This window comes from Myiozetetes cayanensis, unplaced genomic scaffold, assembly GCF_022539395.1.
Source record: "Myiozetetes cayanensis isolate MyiCay16 unplaced genomic scaffold, myiCay2020 scf1, whole genome shotgun sequence".
Lineage (NCBI taxonomy): Eukaryota > Metazoa > Chordata > Aves > Passeriformes > Tyrannidae > Myiozetetes > Myiozetetes cayanensis.
Genome location: NW_026086604.1, coordinates 85,236,099 through 85,260,237, shown reverse-complemented (window position 1 = coordinate 85,260,237; position 24,139 = coordinate 85,236,099). Strand labels below are relative to the sequence as shown.

The 24,139-nt window shown below is 43.7% G+C and overlaps 1 protein-coding gene across 5 annotated transcripts in view; it reads right to left on the bottom strand.

The window, feature by feature from the left end:
* The window catches only part of RREB1 (ras responsive element binding protein 1), a 125,018-nt gene that overhangs the window by 9,844 nt on the left and 91,035 nt on the right, over positions 1–24,139 (bottom strand). For all 5 annotated transcript variants that reach the window (XM_050306462.1, XM_050306488.1, XM_050306497.1 and 2 more), the window contains 2 exons: positions 16,835–17,024; positions 12,434–15,176 (listed from right to left, as the gene is read on the bottom strand). In XM_050306462.1, coding sequence (XP_050162419.1) covers positions 12,434–15,176; positions 16,835–17,024 — 2,933 coding nt within the window. The remainder of the gene's footprint in view (positions 1–12,433; positions 15,177–16,834; positions 17,025–24,139) is intronic.

Genomic DNA, 24,139 nt, shown 5'->3' with positions numbered 1-24,139 from the left:
TGCCAATGCATAATAATTAAGGGGAAGCACTGCTCCATGACCCAGAGAAATGGGAGCTAGGCATGAATGAGAAGCCAGGCCCACGTGTGGAGCTCCTGGTTAAATCAAGGTAGCCCAATCTCACAGCTGCCAGCAAAAGCAAGGGAGTAAGCCCAGAAGCCAAATTCAGGCCATTATCAGCAAAGGGAAGATGTTTAAAAAGGAAGCATGTCCATGGGTTCCTGCCTGTTGTCTTCTTCCACAAGCACATCTGGCTCTCACCAGCAGTGTCTCACTTTGGTCCATGAGCAGGGATGAAAGGAAGGATTGAAGGCAAAAGATGGGACTCCCTGCTGCTGTGGGAAGGGTCTTTGTCTTTCCCTGGCTATCCACTCCCACCCCAGCCCATGCACGGCCCTAATGTTCATACAGGGTCTTTTCCACCAGAGCACAGGTTTATGTTGCACTAAAGTGATCCTATAATGATGCTCCCTTCAGGCTAGGGGCAGGAGGGAAGGGAAACAGCAGGGAAGAGGAGTTTTCTCCACAGCTGCCTTTGGTTGCCTGTGGAAGATGGATAGAGACAAAAACGGGGCAGCAAAGTGGATCTGAGACATGAAGACACTGAAGTGACACCAAGAGAAAGCACCTAAACCAGGTGCTATAACCCTTGCCACCACTGCTCCCCCTCAGCAAAGCGAGGAACACCTCCTGGCAGATGTGGGCTGCCCTGTCTCATCCTCTGCAAGGTCAGGAAACACTCCCCTGACGGGATGTGTGTTAGGCCAAAGAAAGGCTGCAAGCACAGCACAGAGGGGGTTCATCAGGGAGTGGAGCAGGAAACCATGTGAGCTCTGTTAGGATGGAGAGGAGTGAAGAGCACAAGGAAACTGAGATGAGAGAAAGCTCCTCTTTTATTGTACCCAGAGAGATATTCTGTAACTCTTTATTGACCAAACAGAAGCCAGGGGATGAAGAGTAAGGTTTTTCCTGGTTTTTCAACAGGAAATATGAACAAAGTGAGTGAGGAGGATATTTGCCAGAATCACTCAAGAGCAAGCCAAAACCAGTATGTCTTAAAACTCTCAATATAAAAGTACCAACTTCTAGATTCAACGTGTCATATATTACGCATGATTTTCCAATTTTTCCCTTTTTCTTCTCCTGCTTCCAGTATTTACAAAAATGTATCACTTTTCTTATAGTATACTCATTCTTCAGTGAACTGTACTCGAACTCTGTCTCCTCCTTTCCTCTCCTCTATGCCCTGGGCCCCTTCCCATGGCTGGCCTGCCACCGCATTTTCCTGCACAGGAGATAACGCTTCAAGGGACAGGTGGGCCACAGGTAAGTGATGCTGCCTTACTAGTACAGGCAAACAGATGAGGTTGGCACGGGCAAACAGATGAGGCTGACATCAAGAGAAACAAACTCTTAAGTTTAAACAGTGTGCCTTCACAAAGGGCACAGACCACTCCAGATCCTGGGAACAGGGACATACACAGGTTTTCCCTTCTGAAGCTGGCCCGGCGCCCCTGAAGGAACACATTCAAGACTCAGGTAGCGACATAGCCAGGAACGTGTTGACACGCGTACGTGCTTAGGGAAGCACTCTTCCTTTTCACCTGCACAAACCAGACGTGCTGTCTGCTTTGTCAAGAAGGAGTGTCACAGGCCCCTTATGAAACTTCATGCACGTGCTTCATGTAAAGTGGCAGTTCCTGACTAGCTGAGCTGCTCCGTGGTTATCCCCAGCCTGCGCAGTTAGTTTTGCAGCTGGTGAAAAAGTGAGCTGCTCTGCACAAATCTTGGTTGTCTGGGGATGGGTGAGAATCAGCCCAGCTCTGCTTCTGATGAACTGGAATAGCAGCAGGTTTGCTGCGAAGGTGTGTGGTAAACAGTCGTGAAGACAATTGTGGCAGGTCTGGTGTGAGATTTCTCCTGGAGTGCAAGGGACAGCTGCAAGGGTAGTCCTGTACTGGCAGCTGCTTCACCCACTCCAGGAGAGGTTAGGTCTGGCCTACACTATGGGTTTTTTTTGTACTTACATGCCCATCTGCAGTGACAGAAACCCTACTGGCCACAGAACTCCAGCAGGCTTGTATCTTACACAAGGAGGAGGATTTTGACTGAGCCTTCAGATGTGGGTAAACATCCCCCAACGAGGCCGAGCTCCTCTCAGATGGGTAATTCCTTTATCTAGAATTTTGCTGATTTATGTTGCAGAGCAGTCACTTGATTCCAGCAAGTGAAGGAAACAGGATGCACGCGAAAGGCCTGCCGTTTCTTTTGTCCCTTTCACATCTTTCACTTACTAAGGCTGTAAAATGCTTTCTGGTCCATTTGTTACACACAGATATTTACACTTGGTGAATCAAGAGGACAAGAGTGGAGAAGTCCACTTGCCAAGGCTCCCACCCACCAGCACTGCTTCAGCAACTGCGGGAGCAGAATACGTTACCTTGTCATGGACAACCAGAGTTTGTGTCACTCCTTCAAAATGAAAATAAGGGGACATTATTTGATGATGTCAATTCTGACAGCAGAGTCAAAAAAGATACACAAGGCAAGGGAGAGAGAGGAGAAGAGCTAGGAGGTAAGGATGTATGGAAGAAGGCAACACAAAACAACCACTGGTAACTCAGCTGCTGCCTCATCAGCTCCTGGGGAAAAAAAGAACTTCTCATGAGATGTATTCATAAACAAAACCTCAAGGACTCAATCTGAGAATCCAAAAACTTTTCCGCTTGCATGAAAGAAACCACTATATAGTTGTAGCCAAAATCATTTTTCCTTCGAACTGTGGAAAGAAAAGACTGTTTTGCTAAAGTGCATTTACAATTCAAGTTGCAGTCTTTGGTCAGCCCAGTCAGAAGAATCCGCTTAATCTTTTATAGGTGGCAAGAAAAAGAAAGAGGAGGAAACTGCTTTCCTGCATACACAAACCAAATTACGAAGAGAGATGCCAAATGTGGAAAATTTCAGCTAAAGAGCAGATACAGATCAAGGTGGGGAGATTGCTGGTTTGACTCTTTTTTTCCCTTGGTTTTCTGTTTTCCTGGTAATACAGTGGAATAAACAGTAAGCCTGAGACACTAAGCAGTTATTAAATAGGGCAAAATGAAAACTAATTTGTGGCTAAAGCAAGTGTTTATTGACAAACATTCCTGACATCCCAAGAGAAGTGTTAGAAAACTCATCACATAAATAATCCTCAAAACTGGAGGACACAGAGCACTGGAAATGGATATAGTACAAGCAGGTGGCATTACCAGTCAGATGAGCTGATGATTTAATATTTTCCCTACATTAACTGAAATAACCCCAGCTAGTCTTATGTCTTACAATGGAGGCAGCTACCACTAGGTGGTAGCAGTTCTAGCAAATTTCAGATTTTCTGGACCCACTCACATAATGCTGCTTCTACTTCCACCCACGAACTGGAAAACATCTTTTTGACCTGCAGAGCCAACTTGCAAATTTTTGGGCGTTATCCTAGTCCATTTTTATTGTAAACACTCTAAACACTACAATTTAGCGACCTTCATTACATCACATGCACACACAAGTTAAATATTTAATCAGCCCACAGTTGAGAGAGCTTCGGTCGTACCTGCATGCCTTTTGACACGAAAACATTCAAGATAGAAAAAGACTATTTACAGTGAATGGAATTGAATATATCTAGGGTAAAAGGAGAAAACCCAATTCTGGGAAAAAACACTTTTTGCCTTTGATACAACGTATGATTCCCCAGTACCTTCAAGAGAGCAGCTGAAGTCACAAGGAAAAGTTTTCAGGACTAGCTCTGACTGCACCTACCAAGGAGAAATCTGCATTGAAGGGAGTTGGGGGAGGGGAACCACACACTTTCAGCTTATGGTGAAATATGAATTTATTACTTTATTATTAATATGGTGATTTCCAACAGAGTCCAACAGAAAAAGCAGTCTGATGTAGAGCTGACAATACAATCAGGAAGCTATATACCATCTCCTCAGTATCCTCCATACAACAGCTCCAGCACTTGGGCCAAGACCCAGCGACAAGCAACTCTTGCTTTACCCTGAGCTGCTGCTCTGAAGCAGCTGTTAAACTTTGCCTGACACTGAAAAAATCAGTTTTAAGCCCTTTGTCCTCTAGGAAATACCCACAAATGTAGTTCAGAGGTACAAACAGTTTGGAAAAAGTCCCCCACTATACCCAGGGCTCACATGATTTCTGGAGGGATCAGAGTGGCAGATATCTAGAGCAAAGATGAATTCTGCTAAATGCCAATTGGAAAACTCACTGTCGAGTATACTTGCTTTGTAAATATTTGCCTATTTAGCACAGAGCAGTTGTGTTCGATCCTCTCACACTAGAGGCAAGCCTCTTTACGAAAGGGATCTTTCCTTAGATCTCTTTCTCTATTACGTAAGAGATAATCCCTTACCCCATTCCCATCCCACATCTCTTCTCTGTTAGCTGTATTTTGTTGCAAGAAGGCAGCATTCAGAAAGCCCTAAGGAGACAAAGGCAGGGTTGCTTTAATACGATGAAAGTGGGCAATTCATTAAGTCACTCCACAGTTTCCTTGTAAGCCTCTCTGCCAGTACAGTTCTCCCCTGGTCTGACCACTGTGAGACAGGCAAGATGTCCTGAGTTTGCTTCAGGTGCTTTAGACCATTCCTTTCCTCTCCATGCAGCAAGGATCTGTGCAAGCCCCATCACTTACACAGCCTCCTCATCTCTGAATCCTATTCAAAATCACCATCCTGTTATTGTTTTGGTTTAAAACAAGACCAAAAGAAACCCTCTATAAACTTGTTCCCAGTGACACTCTATTGAACTGCACTTCCTGTCTTACACCTCATCTTAAAGCTTTGCTTCATTAATGGCTGACCAAACACCATTCATTCCCGTTCCTTCTGCTGTACAGTGAAATCCACATGATTATTCACATCCAAGAACGGTCCTCACAAGGACTCTGCATGTGAGCCCCAAGCACGCTACTTACCCACTTTTTAAAGCCAGCACAAAAAGAGAAATGACCACATTTTAAACTAAGCCACAGTTTCAAATAGTTAATTTACTTCCACAGACTTGGAAATCCGTTTTTCTTGGACAATGGAGGGAGACCACAAGTGCAAAGCTGTTGAATGATTTTGGACCATGATTAAACACCACTTGGTCAAGCCAGTTATAAACGCTAAGCTGTGCTATGAAGTGCATGTGATAACTTGTAACAGTGTACACTATAGGATATGGGCTCCCTCATTGCAGTCCAAAGCTGCAATTTGAAGACACAAAGCATCTGACAGCAAAGCCAACTTCAACAGCATCTATCCCCTGTGCCTCCCAGGGGATGCTGCCAGCTCCACAGCCCAGCTGCATCAATGTGCTCTTTTAGGGTCGTACCGCCAGCCAGATCCGGGAACTGATCTCATGACTGCCAGTGCAGTCCTTGCCCTTTTAATTTTTTTGGGCAGCTGGGTCAGCTACAGCTGCAGGGATGAACAGTTGGGAACAGGTCGAGCCAGTGTGGCCAAGAAGTGCTTTGTGTTATCCAGCCATGGCCCAAGGCTCTGTCTGCTGGGGCAGGTCGAACCACTCTGACCAGCCCAGTGCCAGCTGCTAAGAACAACATCGATGTTCCACCAAGGTCCTACCCATCCTACGTGCTGCACCAGTGCTTGTGTGAGAGGCTTTAGAAATGCTTCGACCAGCTGAGCTGCATTAGGATCTCGCTGACTATAAAGTAAGCCTTCAGTTGACTCAAGTAGCACATTTCAGTTTCGTTCTGCCGTGAGAACTGTCAGAGGTGAGCACTTTCAGAGCCCTTTCGGCAGACTTTTGTTCTGTGAGGGGATCATGTCATAACACGAGTCTTCCCCTCTCATGCCGTAGCCATCTGTTGTCTGCATAGGCAGGATGAGCCCACGTGACACCCCAGATACCGACCTACAGCCCTGTGAAGTTACAGGCTGTTAACATGGTAACAAGGCAACTTAGTCTCTTCATGATAGGCAAGATCAAATCATGTCATAACAGGTCCCCAGCATGGCAGATTCTAATGCCAGACTAGTACTGAGACCTGTATTACCACATTTGAATTACTGTAAGGCAACCTGCCCTATTAAAAGAAGAAGAGAGGATCAGAGAGAGTGGAAAGACAGCAGGCTTTCCCAAACAAACTGGCGCATGGAGATGTAAGAAGAAAATCCTGAGCTCATTTCTGTACAATCTGATCAGCAGCTACCCTGAGGTTGAGAGTAATAACTCATTTGTAATTTTAACTACCCTGATGCACAGAGCCAACTTCTTGCTGCTTTTAGGTTTGTTACTTCAATAATTATCCCGTGAAACCAATTCTGAGCAACACTAAGTGACCCTCTCTTTACTGGAGGTGTGAACACCTTACAGCAACAGCTCCCTTGTGCAAACACTTCTCAGGCAAGAGACATGTACTACCATCTGCTGAGTTTCCTTCTTGCACTCATCCCATTTGGTCAGCACACTAAAAGCCTGAGTGACTGCACTCACCCTTGGATTTGTGTCAGCTTCTCCTTTCTGGCTAAATGCAACTCACCTGCCAACAACAAAGCCTTGTATGATCAGTCAATTTCTTTTTCTACTAATTGTCAAGACAGAGGGGGCAGTTTGATGGCAGGCAAGCTTCCATGTAGATTAATAAAAAGTAAAACAATCTAAAACATGCCTATGTGATGCTGAATACGGTACTGGCAGGTACATTCAGGCAGGAGGACTCGAAGCCATTGCTGATATCTCTCCAGGATCACTGGCGTGGCCTGCTGCAGCAGCTGAATTAAAGCCAGACTGCATCAACAGGTTCAGAAAGCAATCAGAGGGACTTGCAGACAGCAGCTCCATAAATAGGTAATAAAGGGAGCAGGCAGGGATGTGCCCTCGAACACGCAACCCTAATAAACCAGTTGTGGATGCTGATAGAGTTAAGAGGAGCAGACTGGAAGAAGTGGCTTGGGTCCACATGTGCACACTAAATAGCACATCCTACTGCTACAGCTGGAGACACGAGTACCGCTGCCCTCAGTGGCAGGGCCCTACCCCAATCCTTATGCTCTGCCTGTCTGCAGCCTTCAGTCCGACTAAATACAACTTGGCCTTGCTCTTCTGAACAGCCGGGAAAAACTGCATGTGCCACTGTGAGATCCAGTATCCTCTTCCTTAGGCTGGGGAAAAAGCACATTTCTCCTCAGACAGCACCTGGCAACTCCAGGTTTGTGCAAATTCTGTTATATTTGGTAGGAAAGACACCACCACATTTTTGACAGGGGAAGGGCTTCTAGCCTGACACAAGATAAAATGCATGTCTATCTGTCCCTCCCAGTGTGTAATACGAAACTTCCCTGTTTTTCCTTCCTTTTCCCCCACTAGTGCTTCGTGACCAAGCACAATATCCTGACTGTAAGCACCTCAACAGCCTCTCCATAAATGTCTATCATCTGTGTGATAGACAGATAGACTTCCATCAGAGCCACACGGCATCCTTCCACTGACTTCAGTGGAATCAAGCCCCATATCAATTACCTCCCCATAGGAGAAAGCTTTTCATGTCTGTAATTCATTTAAATGATTAGAATACGGGAAGGGACTGAGCATAGGAGAAGCTGAAAGAAAAACCAGGATCATGAAATGAAATGAGGAAAGCAATTCTGTAAGACAACTTTGTGATGAAGAAAGAGATTGAGGGGATAGTTACTTGTAAAATGAGATCAGCTTGTCACACCTCCCACCTCACACCCAAAACCTCTGAAAAACACACACACCACCCACCCCCTGCCACAGCCAGCAGCCTCTTTGATATGACATTGTGGGTATCTCTCTCACTTTAATCTTCTGAGAGCTGGTTCTGTTCTAGTTAAAATCTCAACCCATAGCAGGGATTTCCCGTATCTTGCAGACACCTTGGGAACTGTTTCTTTCTCTTCATTTTCTTCCAGTGTCAACATAACATTTTAGATGCATCAGGGTACTGCCTTTTGTAGTCTTTCAAGTCACTCTTACTTTTTAGATGTCTGCTAAGTCAATCATAAATTTATGGTTACAAATAACATCACTTTTTGCACTTTTATCTGGCTTCATTCACAATGCAAATACAAAACTTCAAAGTTGAGCAGAAACCCTTTTGCTTCATGATAGCCCAACTCCTTTTCACATTTCTTTTCAAGAGTGCAATCACAGGACCTGCTGAAGACTAATTATTTGAAACTCAACCTGTATCCCAGGTCACAACTTTCTCATATTTTCAGTCTTAAAACTTTTGTATCAACCAAATGTTTGTTATACAGATCAATATTTGCAACAAAAAAAATATTCTTTCCACACAGACGTACTAACTGGAGGTCTCAAAACTCAAACATAAATTCAGCTTACTGTGCAAATTCCAATCCTCCTACCCCAAGTTGCAATGCTATTCCCAAGTGGAAACCACACTGTTTTCCAAAAATGTCACCTTTAAAGGCACAAAAATGGTAACTCAAAAAAGCCATTTTCTCTGCTTCCTGCATTGTCTCTTAAAGGTAACTGCTCTTCTGATAAAATATACTTACTCACTGGAAGATAACCTAAACAGTCTATGTGATTTTATCTTTTATTAATTTTTCTTTAAGAATAGTCATAGCCTATATTAAAATACATCTGTGCCTAAATGTTGACCCTGAACTGACTGTAAACTTTGGTCAGCAGCACAGCAGGACTAGTCTAGTCAGGACACTTTGTGGAAGCTAGTCATTTGAAGCGAGTCTGTTCCAGTATAAAGGGTCATCTGAGTAACCACAGCATATAAGAAGATCAGTTCTTAATTCAGATACCTCTTGCCATCATTGTCCTATGGAAACACATTATCACCATAGTATGTATAAATGCAAAGTAAAGATGTTTACATTTTCACTTTGACGTAAATCATAAAAGCAAAGAATAAAAGTTCCTCCAGTCCTTTTTTTTTTATGTCTTGTGATCTCCAATCGACAGGAAACATTCAGGTTCACGGGCTAGGTGTAACTACATTCTATTTATTTATTTATTCCTTTATTTTGTTTATGGATCTTTTCTTGTACAGTTTGTTCCTGTTGTAGCAGCAAAACAAAACAAAACAAAACAAAACTAAAAACCTCCTCTCCCAATAAATCTCACTTGCTACAAAAAGTAATCTTGGGCCGATTAAGATCCTTCGGTATCCCTCTGAAAATATGCTCAAGTGACTCTCTGCAAACAGATTAGGTTATCTATAACAAACTAGTGGTCAAAAAAGACCATTACTGTAATTTTATATTGAACCTAGTCTGATACACATGCTATAAAAGGAGCAAAATTAATTGCATCACCTGCGGGACACTTGCTGCTCTGAAAATTAAAAAAGTCCAGAGCAGGAGGGAAGAGTAAAAAAGAAAGGCTAACCAAGCTGAACACAGAAAAGTAAATTACACAGTAATGACATCAAGATAAAGAAAGCATTAAAAGCAAGTGTTCAAGCATGTTCGAACAAAACACTGGTACTGTGTTAGACACTGTACAAAACCAAGCTATGGCAAATTCCCAGTGCCCCACTTGTGAGCTCAGCACTAAAATAAAAAAAAACAGTGAGGAAGGTGTATGCTTCTTCAGGGAAATGCTTCTGAATTAAAAAAAAAAAAAGTACAGTGGTGTTGAGGCACGAAAGAGCAAAAGCTTTCATGAGACTTCTGGTTGTGTGAGGGATGTGGGTTACTGTCAGTATATGCATTTTTGCACTTTCACAAAAGGGAAATATGATCTTGACACCACATGGAAGGAGCCCTCCACACTGAAATTTTATTGAACATGAAAGATACACTGGCAAGACTCTTTTCATGTCTGTACAAATACAGCAGTTTAAAACTGGTAACATAGAGGTAACACTTAAATGTCCCAAATTATATACATTTTCCTCAACCGAACTTAGACCACTTGCACAAATTACTTCAATAGCAACTTCCCTAAAAATGGACACAAAAAAAGTGCAAGAAAGAAGAGCTAGTTGTTGCTTTTTAGCTCAAACAACTGCCTTGTTGGTTTTTTTTGATAGCAGTGTTATATGGACCAGTTTGCCGGCTGTGATTGCCAATACATGCAGCTTGGAAGCAGATCACCAGGACTCTCATCTATCCCATTCACATCACCTGTCAAGCCCTCTCTCTACACAGGCTAGGGAGCAGCCATCAAGTCCAGACAATAAAGTTCCCCTTTTCTCTTTACAATAAGATTAGCAAATACATTTTTTTCTGAACTCCTTTTAAAAAACAGAGCTATCTAACAAGTCACTGCCTGTGCAATAGGTGGGGACAGGAACGCTGAGTTGCACTACAACACTGTAGATATCTTCACGAGAAAACCAACTTGCCCACCCAGATTATAGACCCAGCAAACTGCTGTATCTACCATAGAGCTGCCAAACTCCTTGCATGTCATTAGCAGCTGACACTCACCACAAAAACACAGGGCTCACTCCACCTAAGTGCATTCTAGTGCTTGCCTTGGCACCATTACTGTGGCCTAAATTTCCTCCACCTTCCTAGCTTACCTTTCCCTCTCCCCCTCCAGTAAAGCCTCATCAACACTGCTGTCAACTCCCAGTTTAGAAACAGAATGCTAATGTCACCTGAAAGCAGATGCCCCAAGGCCAGTCAAAGTTTGCTGTGGGGTGGTCCTCCAGCAACAAGTCTCTCTCGGCACTGCTCTGAGATTAGGAAAGAGCTCAGTATTATCGTTGCCAGAGCACACCAACCAGATTCTGACTATTGCCATGGCCATAGCATCAACAAAAACCTGTATCTGTGGTGAGGATCCAGCCCTGCTACTGCTGCAGTTGCCTGCCTTCCTTGTGGGGATTGCAGCACAGGCCTTCTAAAAGGACGGTGTCTCCTTCCAAGCCCAGTGGTCGTAAGGGAGACAAGTTTTACCAGTATAATTCATGGTTGAGTGCATTTTCCTGTCTTCATTAAGGGTTTACACCAGTGCTGCTACCTTGGAAGTCTGCCATCAATAAGCAGGTCAAACCTCTTAGTCTGGGAAAAGCCTCTCCATTGTTTTCTGTCTCATGAACAGTCCTTCAGTAACTATCTATTTTTTTTGGAGACCAGGGTGTTGGAAAACAATTGAGATACGAGTAAAGAGCTCTCCTTCACCACTGAAAGTAAACTGTATGCTTAATAAGATGAAATAATTTGGTCTCTGTGGACCAGAAAACAATAGCCTCACTGTTGCACTGATACCTTGCAAGTTATGTCCTTGCGTCACCCAAAGCAAACTGGAATAGGGACTGCTCCACAGCTCAGATTCCCTTTAAACCTCTTAGCTAACCTCTTTTACCTCTTCAGGTTTCCCTCTTTAGCACAGACGTGAATCAATTGCTTCAGGAAACCTCAATTTCTTTTAAAAAAAGTTAACTTTTATAAGGCTGTACTCAAATCCCTATGTTTCTTACATATATCCCTAATTTTTATTCTTTATGCCAGGAGTTGAGATGCATAATGAAGTAAACAACATCAACAACTGTGACTGACTTAAAAGGGAGCAGCAGCAAGTAGAGCTTTGTCCTCACTCTCTCTGAGCAGGATGAGAATCTACTAATTACTTTATTACAGTGTGGGTGGAAAAAGGAGAGAACTTCAAATCATCACAGCATTCAACGCAGTATTTCCTTTATAGTGAAGAATGAAAAATAACCCCAGACCTAGGATAAATCTCCCTACCCAATTCCTCCTTTTGTTTACACCAGGTTTGAGGTTACTTACACAGTGGCACAACACTAGAGATTCCATACACATCTCCACACCCTAGGGCATGTGCCCACCTTTAGCTGTCTATCTCTGAGAAGAAATATTTCCTAGAGGCAAGCTACTGCATAATGCTCAGGATGAGCAGTTTCTTGCACCCTCCTTCTTTGATCTGTCAAATAAAAGCCACCGCAAGGATAAAAAAAAAAGATAAACACTATATTATTCTATTTTCCTGCCACAATTCTATACTTAGTGGCTCTAATTTTTAGAGATCTTTTTATCATTACTTATGCAGATAAACAGCCACCAGAAGCAGCCAAACAAACCATGTAAGGCACAATGAAATATTCAACACATATGTTCTCCTTTAAGATAAGACAATAACAACAACAGAACAACAGAACAACTGAAACCTGAGTCTCTTCCCAAGTACACTAAGTTATGCCAGTGAAGTCAAATGGGTATTAGAAGTTTAATTTACCTTCTGATACTCAAAAGCACAGAGATTATCTCCTTACTGAAAAATCTATCACTACCACTATACAATAGCAACAGCTAGGGATTTGCAAACTAATGAAGAATACAATTCAGACACCAGAGAGAGAACAAGAAAGGAAGATTCCTCCACAGAGAGGCCCTTCCATAAGGAACATCCTCAGGGGCCACAATCTACTGTGAGCACAAAGTGCTCTTACCTGTGTGAGTGAGCATGTGCCGCTGCAGGGAATTTGCCCATGGAAAGACTTGAGGACAGTAAGGACAAGGGATATTTTGCAGGCAGTCTGAATAAGTGTTCCTCTTCCCTCTCAGCAGCTTATCCTTGGCAGTTTCCTTCTCATCCTCACTTGTTCCATTTCTGCCACTTTCTTCCTTGAAATTGTCAGTGGACTGCAGAAACGGGCTAAATTTGTTAGCGTCTGTGGTAGCCAGCATCTTCTCTATGCTGGCAAACTCCCCACTTGACTCCAGATCCACGTTACTGCTAAGTTTGGGCTTATTTTTCGTTCCTTTCTTTCTACCTCTCTTCTTAGTCAGCCCAGCATCAGCAACGGGAGACTGCTCTGGATCACATGCCTGAGACAGGTCACTGGGCAGGCTGGAGTCTCTCTGAACAGCAGTCACGATTGTCACTTTAGCTTTGGCGTTCCCTGATTTGTCACACCCAGTGGAGCTGCTCACCGCCTTGGGACTGGCGTCGGGAGCCTCTGTTTTCAGCAAAGCGTGAGCAGAAGACACAGATGAAATGATCTGTGCAATGGAAGCCAACGGTGGCAGCTCTTTAGTTACTGAAGGCTTTGGCAAGAGAGGTGGCGGTGCTGGTTTAGGCCTCAAGGGTCTCAGCAAGGCAGAATTGCCAGGGAGAGCCGGGGAAATGATCGGGACAGTCAAATGCAATGAACCTTTCAGTGGCTGGGGATGTCTGACACCCCGGTTTGTCTCTGAGCCCCCATTGGCACCAAAAACCAAAGGACACTGCAGACAGTTATAGGCTTTATCACTGTTTCCAGAAGCAGTCAACTCTTGATTCCTGGCTTCACATGGGACATCATCTTTATCCTTCTTCAGGATTTTGGGGATGGACAGGTCGATAGGCTCCATGGAACAGTCATAAAGGGACAGGGGAGAAGAGCCGAACAGGTTCTCCTGCTTCACTTGCACAGCACTCAGGCTTTTGCTCTTCTGAGAGAAATCCAACGGCTCATCAAAATCCATGGGGAAGCTGCCCACAGGTTCACGCTTGATGGAAACGTGAGACGATGTTCCAAGCAAGAAGCCATTCTGTGGTTCCAGAAAAGGCGCCATGGGCTTGTGGTCCATATAAGTGCTGTCCTCCAATAAAGACGGGTCTGCCTGGCTTTCCTGGGCACTGCAGTCCACCGTTAAGATGTAATTCTCAATCTCCCTTTCTTGCACATGCAAATGCTGCTTGAGGATATGGTGAATGCAATTTCTCTTAGCTGAAAAGGCTGTGCCACACTCCTTGCACTCAAATGGCTTCTTCTTCTGGCACCCACTGTGTGTCCTCATGTGAATGCGGAGGGCACGGTAATGCTTCAGGTCCTCGCCACACAGCTTGCACACAGTGTCTGGGGAGCAGAAGGCATCCACCATCTCTGCGGCATTGCTCGTGACATATTCGATGTTCTTCTCTATATCCTTCCGGGTCACTTTGAGGTGCTTCTTCCGCAGGTGCCTCTCACAGTTGGCTTTCACTGTGAATGGGTAGTGGCAGATTTTACATATGTAAGGCCTCTCCCCACTGTGCGTCCGCAGGTGCCGGATCAGTGCTGCCTTGTCGGCTGCGATGTAGTCACAGATGTTGCACTGATATGGCGAAATACCTAAGTGAGAACGGATGTGAGCTCTCAGGACACCAGAGAAGGCAAACACCTGATCACAGAAACGGCAGGGGTACAAAACTTTCCTCATGGTTGGGGTCTTCTTGTTCGCTGCCCCTGCAATGATGGCTTTGAGGTCTCCTTCTGTGACCTCTTGCTTGATCTTGGCTTCCATACTCAGAGGCAGGAGAGCTTCGATGATGCTGTCCTGCTCCAGTTGTGTCTTCATCTCATGCTGAGTTAAAGGCTCTACTTTGGGTTGGAGGAGCAGCTGCGAGGAAGGACTTGATTTGGCTCCTGGTTGAGGGAGATGAGAGTTGGAGGAGGACTCCACCGAGTTCTTGATCAGCCTCAGAGGGGGAGGTGGGAGGCTTGGGCTGATGCAGCCAGGTGAGGCTTGCTGGGCACTGATAAGAGGAGGAGGTGTAGAAGTTGCAACAACTGTTCGGGGCGTTACCAAAGGCTTTGGCTTCAGTGGTGGCATATGCTTGAAAATGGACTGCACAGGGACAGAAGGTGCCTTAGAAAGTGGAGGAAGACTGATTTGAGGAGGAGCGGAAGAAGCCATCTTCAAGATCTGCTGAATATCTGCCAGCTCGATGGCAGACTCGTTGGAGATGGGTTTCACCACAATACTGCTGTCAGGCTGGATAATAAAACCCTTCTGGAAAGGCTGCAGCGAGAGAAGCTTTATGTTTTCTTTTGTAGGGGGAAGGACTGAAAATGACCCTCCCATGGAGGCAGCTTCCAGAGGAGAGAGGCTGAGCAGGCTGGTGCTGCCAGGTTCCTGAGGTAGGTTACTCTTCAGTGCTCTGAGCCGCATTTCTTGGACCTCATCTTGTGTATTGTCCTCCTGCTTGACAGGCTTGATGTCTTTGGTGTACTGTAGGCCCAAGGATGCCATGAAGGCTTTCTGGTCTGGGTTCTCGCCAGGTGGGGTTGTGGACTGTGGCTTGTGCTTGTCTTTTCCCTGATCCACCACATGAGTTTCTGTGTGCAGTTTGAGTGCTGAAAGCATGGGGAATGCCTTGTTACACATCTCGCAAATAAATCGATGGAAGTCACTGATGCACCTTCGCAAATTTGTTTCACACCAGACCTGCAAGACATGCAAAAATAATATTTAGAGTGGGTATCTTAAACTGGAAAGGCATCACACGCTACTGCAAAACAAAAACAGCTCACTCTCTTTTCCACTGCCTAAGTTAAGGGGTTTAGAGCAGCCACCACCCACCTGGTATGGAGATGTTCCTGCTCCACAGCCTTTAGTCTCCTAAGTGGTATACCTGAATTAGGGGCTGATTCTTCAGAAGTTCCCTTCTATAAAGGCAAACTCCTTCAGATGGCTGTTCAGACTCTCAAATACTTTTCTATCATGAACTTCCCTACCAGAAACCTCTCTCGTGTCACCGACAGGACAGGAGCCTCAGCAGACTACACAAGTAAACTGGGCAGTAAGACTACCTCTTTTAGCTCTACTACTATAAAGAACCTAGGAAGAGAGGAAGCAAAAACAAAAAAACAACATCCAAAGAGGCAAAACAATATAAACCAACCAAAATAATATCCCCCAAAAGCAGATCAATGAAACTCAGAGCCTAAAGTAGAAAGTATTTCAGGTAAGGAAGTCTGATTATATTTATTCTCCCAAGAAAAATACTAGTAGAGGGCTGTCAAGACCTTTATATACTCTACATACCTCATAAGTTTTGTCTCACAGTGCAAGCAAAGTTATTACAAAAGGAAAATACCAATCCCTTAATAATTTTAAATGTCTGCCACGAATTTAAAAAACAAACAAACAAACAAACAAAACCAACCAAAAAACCCAAGTTGTTTAAAAATCTTTTTCCTCTAATTTTGTAACTTTTACACCAAAACTGTAACAGACTTACAGAATGATCTATATGCTCCCCCTGGACCAGCAACAAATTTCAGGTCTACCACCTTGCAGCCAGAAGAGCTGGAAACCAATGCTTTAATCCCAGTAGAATAAAAGAAGTGCAGACACTGACTAAGCACAGTCCTTCTGGATTGTGCTATTGATTTCTTTTTTTTTATAGATATGCAGCTGCATCCTGACCAAAACTAACTAAGGCAAGCAAGGTTTGACAGAGGGAGAAGTAATATCAACCAACAGAAAGCTTTATGGCCCTCAGAAAAATCTTTACAGACTACTTCTCTGCCTCTCCCCAGCTACTTTCCCTCAAAGGTGCAAAACCCTCAGACCTTACACAAGGAATATCGTGGAAAGGTGCCTGGGAATGTTTAGTGAAGAAATCACTGAAGATGTCAAAGTTTAGTAAGTAAGGTGTCTGCTTAAAGTTTTTTGTAATAAAGCCTTTCACTTTACAACTATATCCTTGTCAGAGTAAATTAAAATAATGTCTTCTTTGCCATGTGTCCTTTCTACTGATTTCAGATGTGGGATGGGTTTGGGAAAGAGAAAACTAATGGGCAGGTTGGAAGAGGTAAGGATCTAATATCACGGAAGTTTTCCTTTAGAATTTTTTTATACATCTTTACACTGATAGTTACCCGCTGGAATGCTGAAAAAAACCCAGTGCCAATATTCTTTAGATGACAAAAGAAAAACAAAAGGCAGAAAATGTTTGAAGCCTACACAAACAGTGGTAATGTGTTTTCCACAAAATATTCTACATGCACTCTCTGTCTCAGCAAGGATGAATCCTTCAATGACTTCATAAGGTATGTGCTGTAGCAGCTGGTATCTTACGCTATGAAGAACAAGAATACCTGAGAAATGCGGGGGAACTTCCTACAGGAGAAGTCCGTGAATCCCAAGTCGTGGAAGCCTGCTGGAATCGAAGGGTTGTTCTGAATGAAAGGCTTTCCCATGGGATCTCTGGGAAGCTGCTTGTGGATGACTGCATTATGGCGCAGTAAGCCACGATGAGTACGAAAGGTAATACAACAGATGTCACACCTGGAAAGCAAAGGAATAAAATATAAATGATGTACTGACTGCTGCAAGCCTAAGAACTACCATTCTTCTCATTCTTCTTGCTTTAGGACACCCTCCTTGTTCTCGCCCCACGATACCAAGAACCTGCTAAATGCAAAAAAAAAGAAGCCACAGCATGTCAAAAACCGATTCTCACATAAAGGCCATTTCAGTCAGTCACTTTCCACCAGTTTTGTGGTTAATAAGTTCACTGAAAGTTTAAAGAATACAGCACATGAGAATTCCACATGACAATTCCACAAGGGCAGGCAGTAAAATGGCAGCTGAGACCACAGCCTTCTGACAACCTTCCCATTGTCCAACCAAAAATATTTCAATGAGTTTTACACCATTTAATTTTTACTAAGAAGTACTGTTAAAATAAACAACATTTTTAAAAAATCAGTGAGAAGGAGATGCTAAATCTGACCTAAGCAGCAAGCAGCTGTAAATGCATAAATAGCACCTTTTATAACCACTGCTTAAAACATACTATGGTACACCACTCAAATACTCATGTGTGAATCTTCCCCACCCTTCCTTTCCATAAACTTCCACTGATTTTTTTTTCCAAGCTTTTATGAGAAATATACTGTTTTAAAAGGAAAACTAGAAGGGGAGAAATGTCAGAGGAGGGAGACCTGAAACAGGTTCAACACTTCTGACACTCTTACACCTCCTTCTCAGCCAGTGTGCCCTGAAGAAAAATGCAGAAGCAATGCCTTTTTCTCCCTGCACTTTACTGCTGTGATTTTTTCGTTTTCTTAAGTTCTCAAATCCCAAATTCAGCTAAGCAAAGGTTTCTCAAATGAAACATTGCATTAAATAACCACAGCTGTGCTGCAGGCAGTAAGGGCTATGCAGCAACATTTGGCCAATATGTAAACAAGCCTACTGCCTTCTAAATATCTGGAATTTGAGCTCTGCAGCATGACAGGTCACGTCCACTCTGCATTCAGCTAGTGACACATAGTTTCACTCAACATAGTTCCTTGTGGTTACAGGTCCAGCTCCAAAACAAAGCACGGGTTTCACAGAAGAAAATACCAGTGAATGTGAAGCAGTCAGATTTTGTCAGTGAGAATATTATATAGGCACTAGGAGTTTTTCACATCTCCCTCTGCCTTAGTCCTTCCCATACCATCTTTGCTTTCTACATCAAGGAAAAGGACGTGTGCCTACTCATTAAAAAAACATCCTGCAATTAGAAATGACTTCTGACAAAATCCTGAAACCACCTCCTCCCTGTCCTGTCCTCAACAAACTCCCATTGTTGTTCTTTTTATCACTGTGTAAACTCCCACAGCCATTTTTTTATTCCCTGAAAATGAAGAGATAACCAAGTCACCCACAAAGCAACTGCGTTCAGTCTCTGAGTGGTGAAAGAAGCAAGCGTGAAGTGTATATAACATGGCCTTTGTTATCAGAGTACCCAGAAAGCTTGGACACAAATATTGTGCGCTTTAACTCTCCTGTCAATTCCCTTGCATCCTACCTTTACAGCTATTGCCAGCACAGTTCCTCCATTCTATTAAATACCGAACCAATGCCATCTACAAAGCTAATGTTTGCTTAAAAAGGTATGCTGAATGTGACAAGAATCGCTGGTGGTGGTGGGGAAATGCTAACACGTAGTACTTCTCCAGCATCAGCATCTACGGCCTTTCTCCAGCTTACTTGGCAGCACCTACTCTATGAGGCAAAGCTTTCATCTTCAGTGAAAACAAAACCACACACAACCACCAAAACCACTGGGGAAGGAGGGCATTAAAGGGTTAGGACGGTCACCTGAAGAAGTTGCAGGCTACTGAAATAAACTCACTTTTAGAGGTGATGAAAATGCCTTGCGTGAAAGCAAGCAGTGCTTCTGGCATACTCCTCCTGGATGTCAGCATTCAAACGTCGAAGGCTTGAAAGCAATGCTCTTGCACCATCAGGAGCACTGCCGGCTGTTCTGCAGAGGGGCACAGACCCTCACACCTCAGGGCCTTTTGAGGCATTTCCAGGCCAGTGTGCCCAGCCTCCTCTGGCCCAGCAACCCAATGCAGTGGGTGTATCCCCTTGTGTGCGATGAGGCAGGCACAGAGTTACTGAGGAACCACAGAGTTACTGGGAGAGCTGGGTCCTGCCACTGTACCCCCAAGATTTGGGCAGAGTGATCCTTGCCAGTGATCCTTGGCAAGCAGCCAGACCTCCTGCAGACCGGGAAGGTGTGACTCATCCATCTTGCACTCCCTGACCTCCACTGGCTGTGCAACATGCTGATTTTAAGCACTAGTTTATTTAGGCCTCCCATCAAAAGCTGCACTTCAGAGTTAATCTTCCAAGCAGACACCCGTGTGAAAGTCCTTCACAGTACACCTGTATCAACTGCTATGCCTCAGGACAGTAAAAATTTGCAATTTAAAAATGGTGTTTTCCATGCAAAGGGAACTGCCTCCCCTCCCCCCAAGCAAACGTAATGCATCTCTCTCTTTACAGAGCACAGAATTAAACACCCCTCTGTATTTTTCTCTTTCTTCCTTAGTCTTCTTTTCTTTTCCTTGCTGTGGGTGAAGAAGCAGCAACCAAAAAGAGAAGCTGGAAAAAGGATTAAGCTCTTTTTCCATTCAGTCAAAAGAAGCACCAGTCTGAAAGAAGAAACATACAGATAAATCATGCCTGGCATTTCAAGATGCAGGCTCTTCAGAGCATATAAATGCACCACGCCCTGGCTCAGCACCTTGCCCTGGTGGCACAGCTTACAGAATCACACAGGAGCTAGAGCATGGCAGGGACCCGTGGATGCCATGCCTGTCTCTGTGGTCCAGGCACACCTGTACAGGCAGCTGCAGTTTGGAGAGTTGGAATAAAAACAACCCGAGAAAAGCCCTCCCTGAGAGATGTGGCACAGCGTCTCTGGGCAGGCTCTCCAGGCGAGCAGGTGACCTGGCAGGCTCCACTCACTGCTCCAGCACCTTGTGCCCATGCTGCTTGCCAAGGGCAAGGGAGATCTTTGTAAAGCTGCTCCTGATGCTGAGGGGTGTCACCGCGCCACCAGCTCAGGAGATCTCTCAGGCTCTGCAGACCTCACTTGGGCTTGCTTCAGACTCAAGCTATTTAAAATACACACCTTGTTGGTCCAAGCGTCTGCACAATGTTTTTTTCTGCCTGTGTTTTTGCCGAGTTCCTTCCCCTCACCTCAAGTAGGAAGGGAGTCTGAATTTCTCACAAATGACATGACTTGAGCTTTGAACACGATTGGCAATGCAGATGCAGTCATGGACCCACAGCACCTCCAAGAAAAACTCTGCAGGTACTAAGTGTCAAAACCTAACTAGTTAAGGCAAGCATCATGCTGCATGGACTAAGGCTTGTGTTAATTTAGAATGGAGTAAGCTGCCATGCCTAACAGTGCATTAACTGGAAGCATTAGCTTTTTTAAGGAAGTCTAACCATTAATTTCCCTATTTTGTCATCAGTACTGTTTTCCATCTTTAGGTAGTGTCAATGCCTACAGTATTTTTAAATCTGAACCCACAGTCTAAGAAGGACAAGAGAAAGGAATGCTAGGTGGTATGAACATTTCTTCACCTTGCTTAAATTGCTTTAAAAAAAAAGTTAAATAATCATGGAACATCTGAAAAGTCCAGCATATCAAATAAAGCATCTGAAACATATGGTAATACTTTGCTCATGATGAACTTAAAAAAAAATAAAACAAAACAACAAAAAACCCTCCCTCTCCTTAAAATTTCATAAGTCTGTTCATGTGCAGTGCCAAGTCAAACACGGATGGCATGGCTGCAGAGAACAGTGATGGGAACAGGTTTTGAGATTGTTTGCAGAACAGGCAGAGCAATGGCTCAACACCTGTGCAGAGATAAAAGCACTTCACTTGCAAGGTAAGTTTCCAGATGTAGCTAATAAAAGCTGCTATATTATCATGTGACTGCTAATCTTGGCCACAGTCTTCCATTTTTCTATAAATATGATTACAGAATAGCAAGAAAAAAACTGTTCAGTTCCAAGCACAGAGATTCAATTTTAAGGAAAAAGGAAAAAAGTGCTTTTAGCAGCTAAGGCTGTTTGAAAATGAGCTCAATTCGCAATTGTCTTTGTGTTTTGGAGTCATTCATACCTGTACACAGCCAGTGTAATACCAGGGCTCTGGCTCCCTGGCAGAGGTGGACAAAGCAAGAGGATAAGAAATCACAACTACTAAAACACAAAAGCAGAACCAAAATATAACAGTGCAACAACCGGGCTGCACTTGGTGCTCAGGCTACATATTATACCAGGCAAGTTTGTTTAATTATTACTACACCAGTGCACTTTTTTTTTTTTTCAAATGCTGGACAAGGTCTCTGTGTAAAAATACACTATTAAAAAGCTTTCTACTAAAATAAGTTAGTATTCTTGAAATCTGTAATGCTAATTAGGATATAAAAGCATTTTAACAAGCTTAAAGAAATAGTCAGTGCTTTGTGAAGCTTGTTCAAGAGGCAAGCCAGGATTTGCTACACTTTTGACAAGTGGCACCTATGCAAGAAAAGTTTACATTAGCAGTGCCTGTTGCCTTGCATTACAGTCTCCTCTGAGACAATTCAAACTTATCAGCAGAGGAAACAGCTTTTCTTCTTTAAGAAATGGAAAGACATTTTAGAAAGGAAATGCAAAGCCAAATTTTCAGCAAGATAATCAGTCTTGATTTTGATTAAAAGTAATGCAGACAAACATTCAATCCTTCTAAATTTTATATTTCAGTAGTCAAGATGCAAATACCAAATATTTATATCCATCATTTTGTTACCAAGAAATTAAACAAATGCTATGCTCTGCATTACTTGAGACTGGCAGGGGGAAAGCGAAAGTGGCATTTACCATTCTTCTACTTATACTTCCAAAACCACACAAGAGCAGACTAAACCCTGAAGTTTTCACCCATGCAGCTCACTACGACAGAGTTGCTCATGTTGGGGATGTCAACAAAGAAAAACAGTGTGAATTTCTAGGTCTCACCTAAAATAAAAAGCTTGATATCACTTTGTTCCTTTCCTGTTTGTGCTCTTTAGCAACTTCAATAAATAGAAGCAAAGAAAACAAAACAAGAATGAAACATACCCTTAGACAGAAGTCATTAATACATAATTGAGTTATGAAGTTGTCTAACTCCTCCCACTGAAATCCCTAGTATGTACCATATATATTTCTGTATTTGTCATTATTCTCCTTTCTGTCTCACGTTATTTGCAGAACTCATGTGGCTCTCATGAACAAAGAAAATCCTGTGCCTAGGACCTAAAAATAATACAACTGGGCAGAAGAGAAAGATCAGTGATTCCCTGCTGTTGACTCATGTCTGCACCAGGAAGAGCAGGCTCCCAGCCTCTGCACTGGCAATGTCTGCTGTAGGGAAGGCTGACAAGTAGGAGGAGATGAAGAAAGGATGGTTTTGAAAACAAGGATTTTCACCACCTATGAAAGAAAAACTAGGAGATTATAAACATATTTTCCTTCAGGAAAGGATTCCTTTGCTTCTCTTTTGCTTCTTTTGGGGCAAGGCAACGTGAGAGAGATGAGAAATGGCAAATTGGTTTCAGCTCCTGTGCAACCCCACCCAGGTCCAGATACTCATCTCCTTTTGGATAAAAAAACCCCCTTCCTGGCCTCCACACCCAGGGCCCTGGGAAATAACATCCAACAGCTGCACTAATCTCTCCCACTTGCTGCAGATGAGTGATGGAAAAGCAGTAGTGCTGCGAACCCGCTCCTGCCTCCATCCCCAGGGATCCCTGTGGGTCCTCCTACTGTCCTGCAATGACCGTTCCTGCGTTCTTCCCCCGTAGGATCACAGCGTGTCTGACCCTGAAGGACCTCCTGCTCTCCCATCTCGACCTCACCCAACTCTATGGGTCTGTGCTGAAACCACAAGCAGCACAGCAGCATCAGGAGCCAACCCCCTGCCAGGCGCGATGGGATGGAGAGGCTCCCCTCCCTTTCCCTTGTGTGTAAGGGGCCAGACAGCTCGCTAACAAGTTCAGTGCACGCTGCTTCACATACACAGCAAAAGAGGGGCTTTTCGTCTGACCTCTCCCTCCTTCCACCTCCCCACTGGCTCTCTGACTTTGTTACCAATGTGTCCTGTCGCTCTTTTTAATCCTCTCCCCCAAAGAAGCCACCCTTGGGTGCAGCAAAGGCTGAAACCCTTGCACCAACCGTTCTATTAATAGAGGGATGCACAACGTTATGTGCATTCCTACAGCTGCGCTGTGGTCCAGGCAAGAAAAGTATCATGTAGGAGCCAGAACAGCCCCGATATAAACCAGGGTGATGATGTACTTCAGAAATTTGTCAGCATGCTGCAGAGCCAGTGTCCGTACCAGTGCATCATGACTCCCACAGTCAGAATAATGTGAGTGAAATTAACTGCTATAAGGTTTAATAAAAAGGCACAAGGCATCCTGTGTCATGTTTTAACTTTCTTTGCGTGTGAGCAAAGAAAAAATCAGGAGAAAAGATTTCACTTCTTCCCAACACTAATGAACTGCATTTACCAGCAACACTTCAACAGTGCCAGATTTAAATAACTCTGCCCCAGTGGAATGGTAACTTACTCTACCATTTACTTCAACAGAATTAACATGCAACTAATTAAAAATAAAGGGGAAATGGGAGATGGCCTGCAGACATTTGCACAAAGCAGTCATTTTCTCATAATGACTTCTTTACTTAATAAAGGTCAAAGTTTTAAAAACCAGAAGTCTCAGCAAATTGGCTGGAGAGAATCACAGAGAAAGTGCTGAAGATTAACTCAAAAATTAAAAGTTTAACAGTTAAGGCAAGCATACCTGGGGAAAAAAACCAAACATCTCTGACCAGCACAGTCCTCTACAACTACCAAAATTGGAAGCTGCATGGCATCCAGAATAACAGTCACTATTTGTGCACACAAACTCAAATGAACCTTCTGGTACTCTTTCAGGGTAAGAAATCGAGAGCTCTTCCTACCTTCTAACACCTTTCAAATATGGAAGCCAAATACTTGTCTAATTTTAAAATTAACAGTCAGAGTTAAAAAAACCCCAAAAAACTAGGTGTCTACCACGTTAAAAACA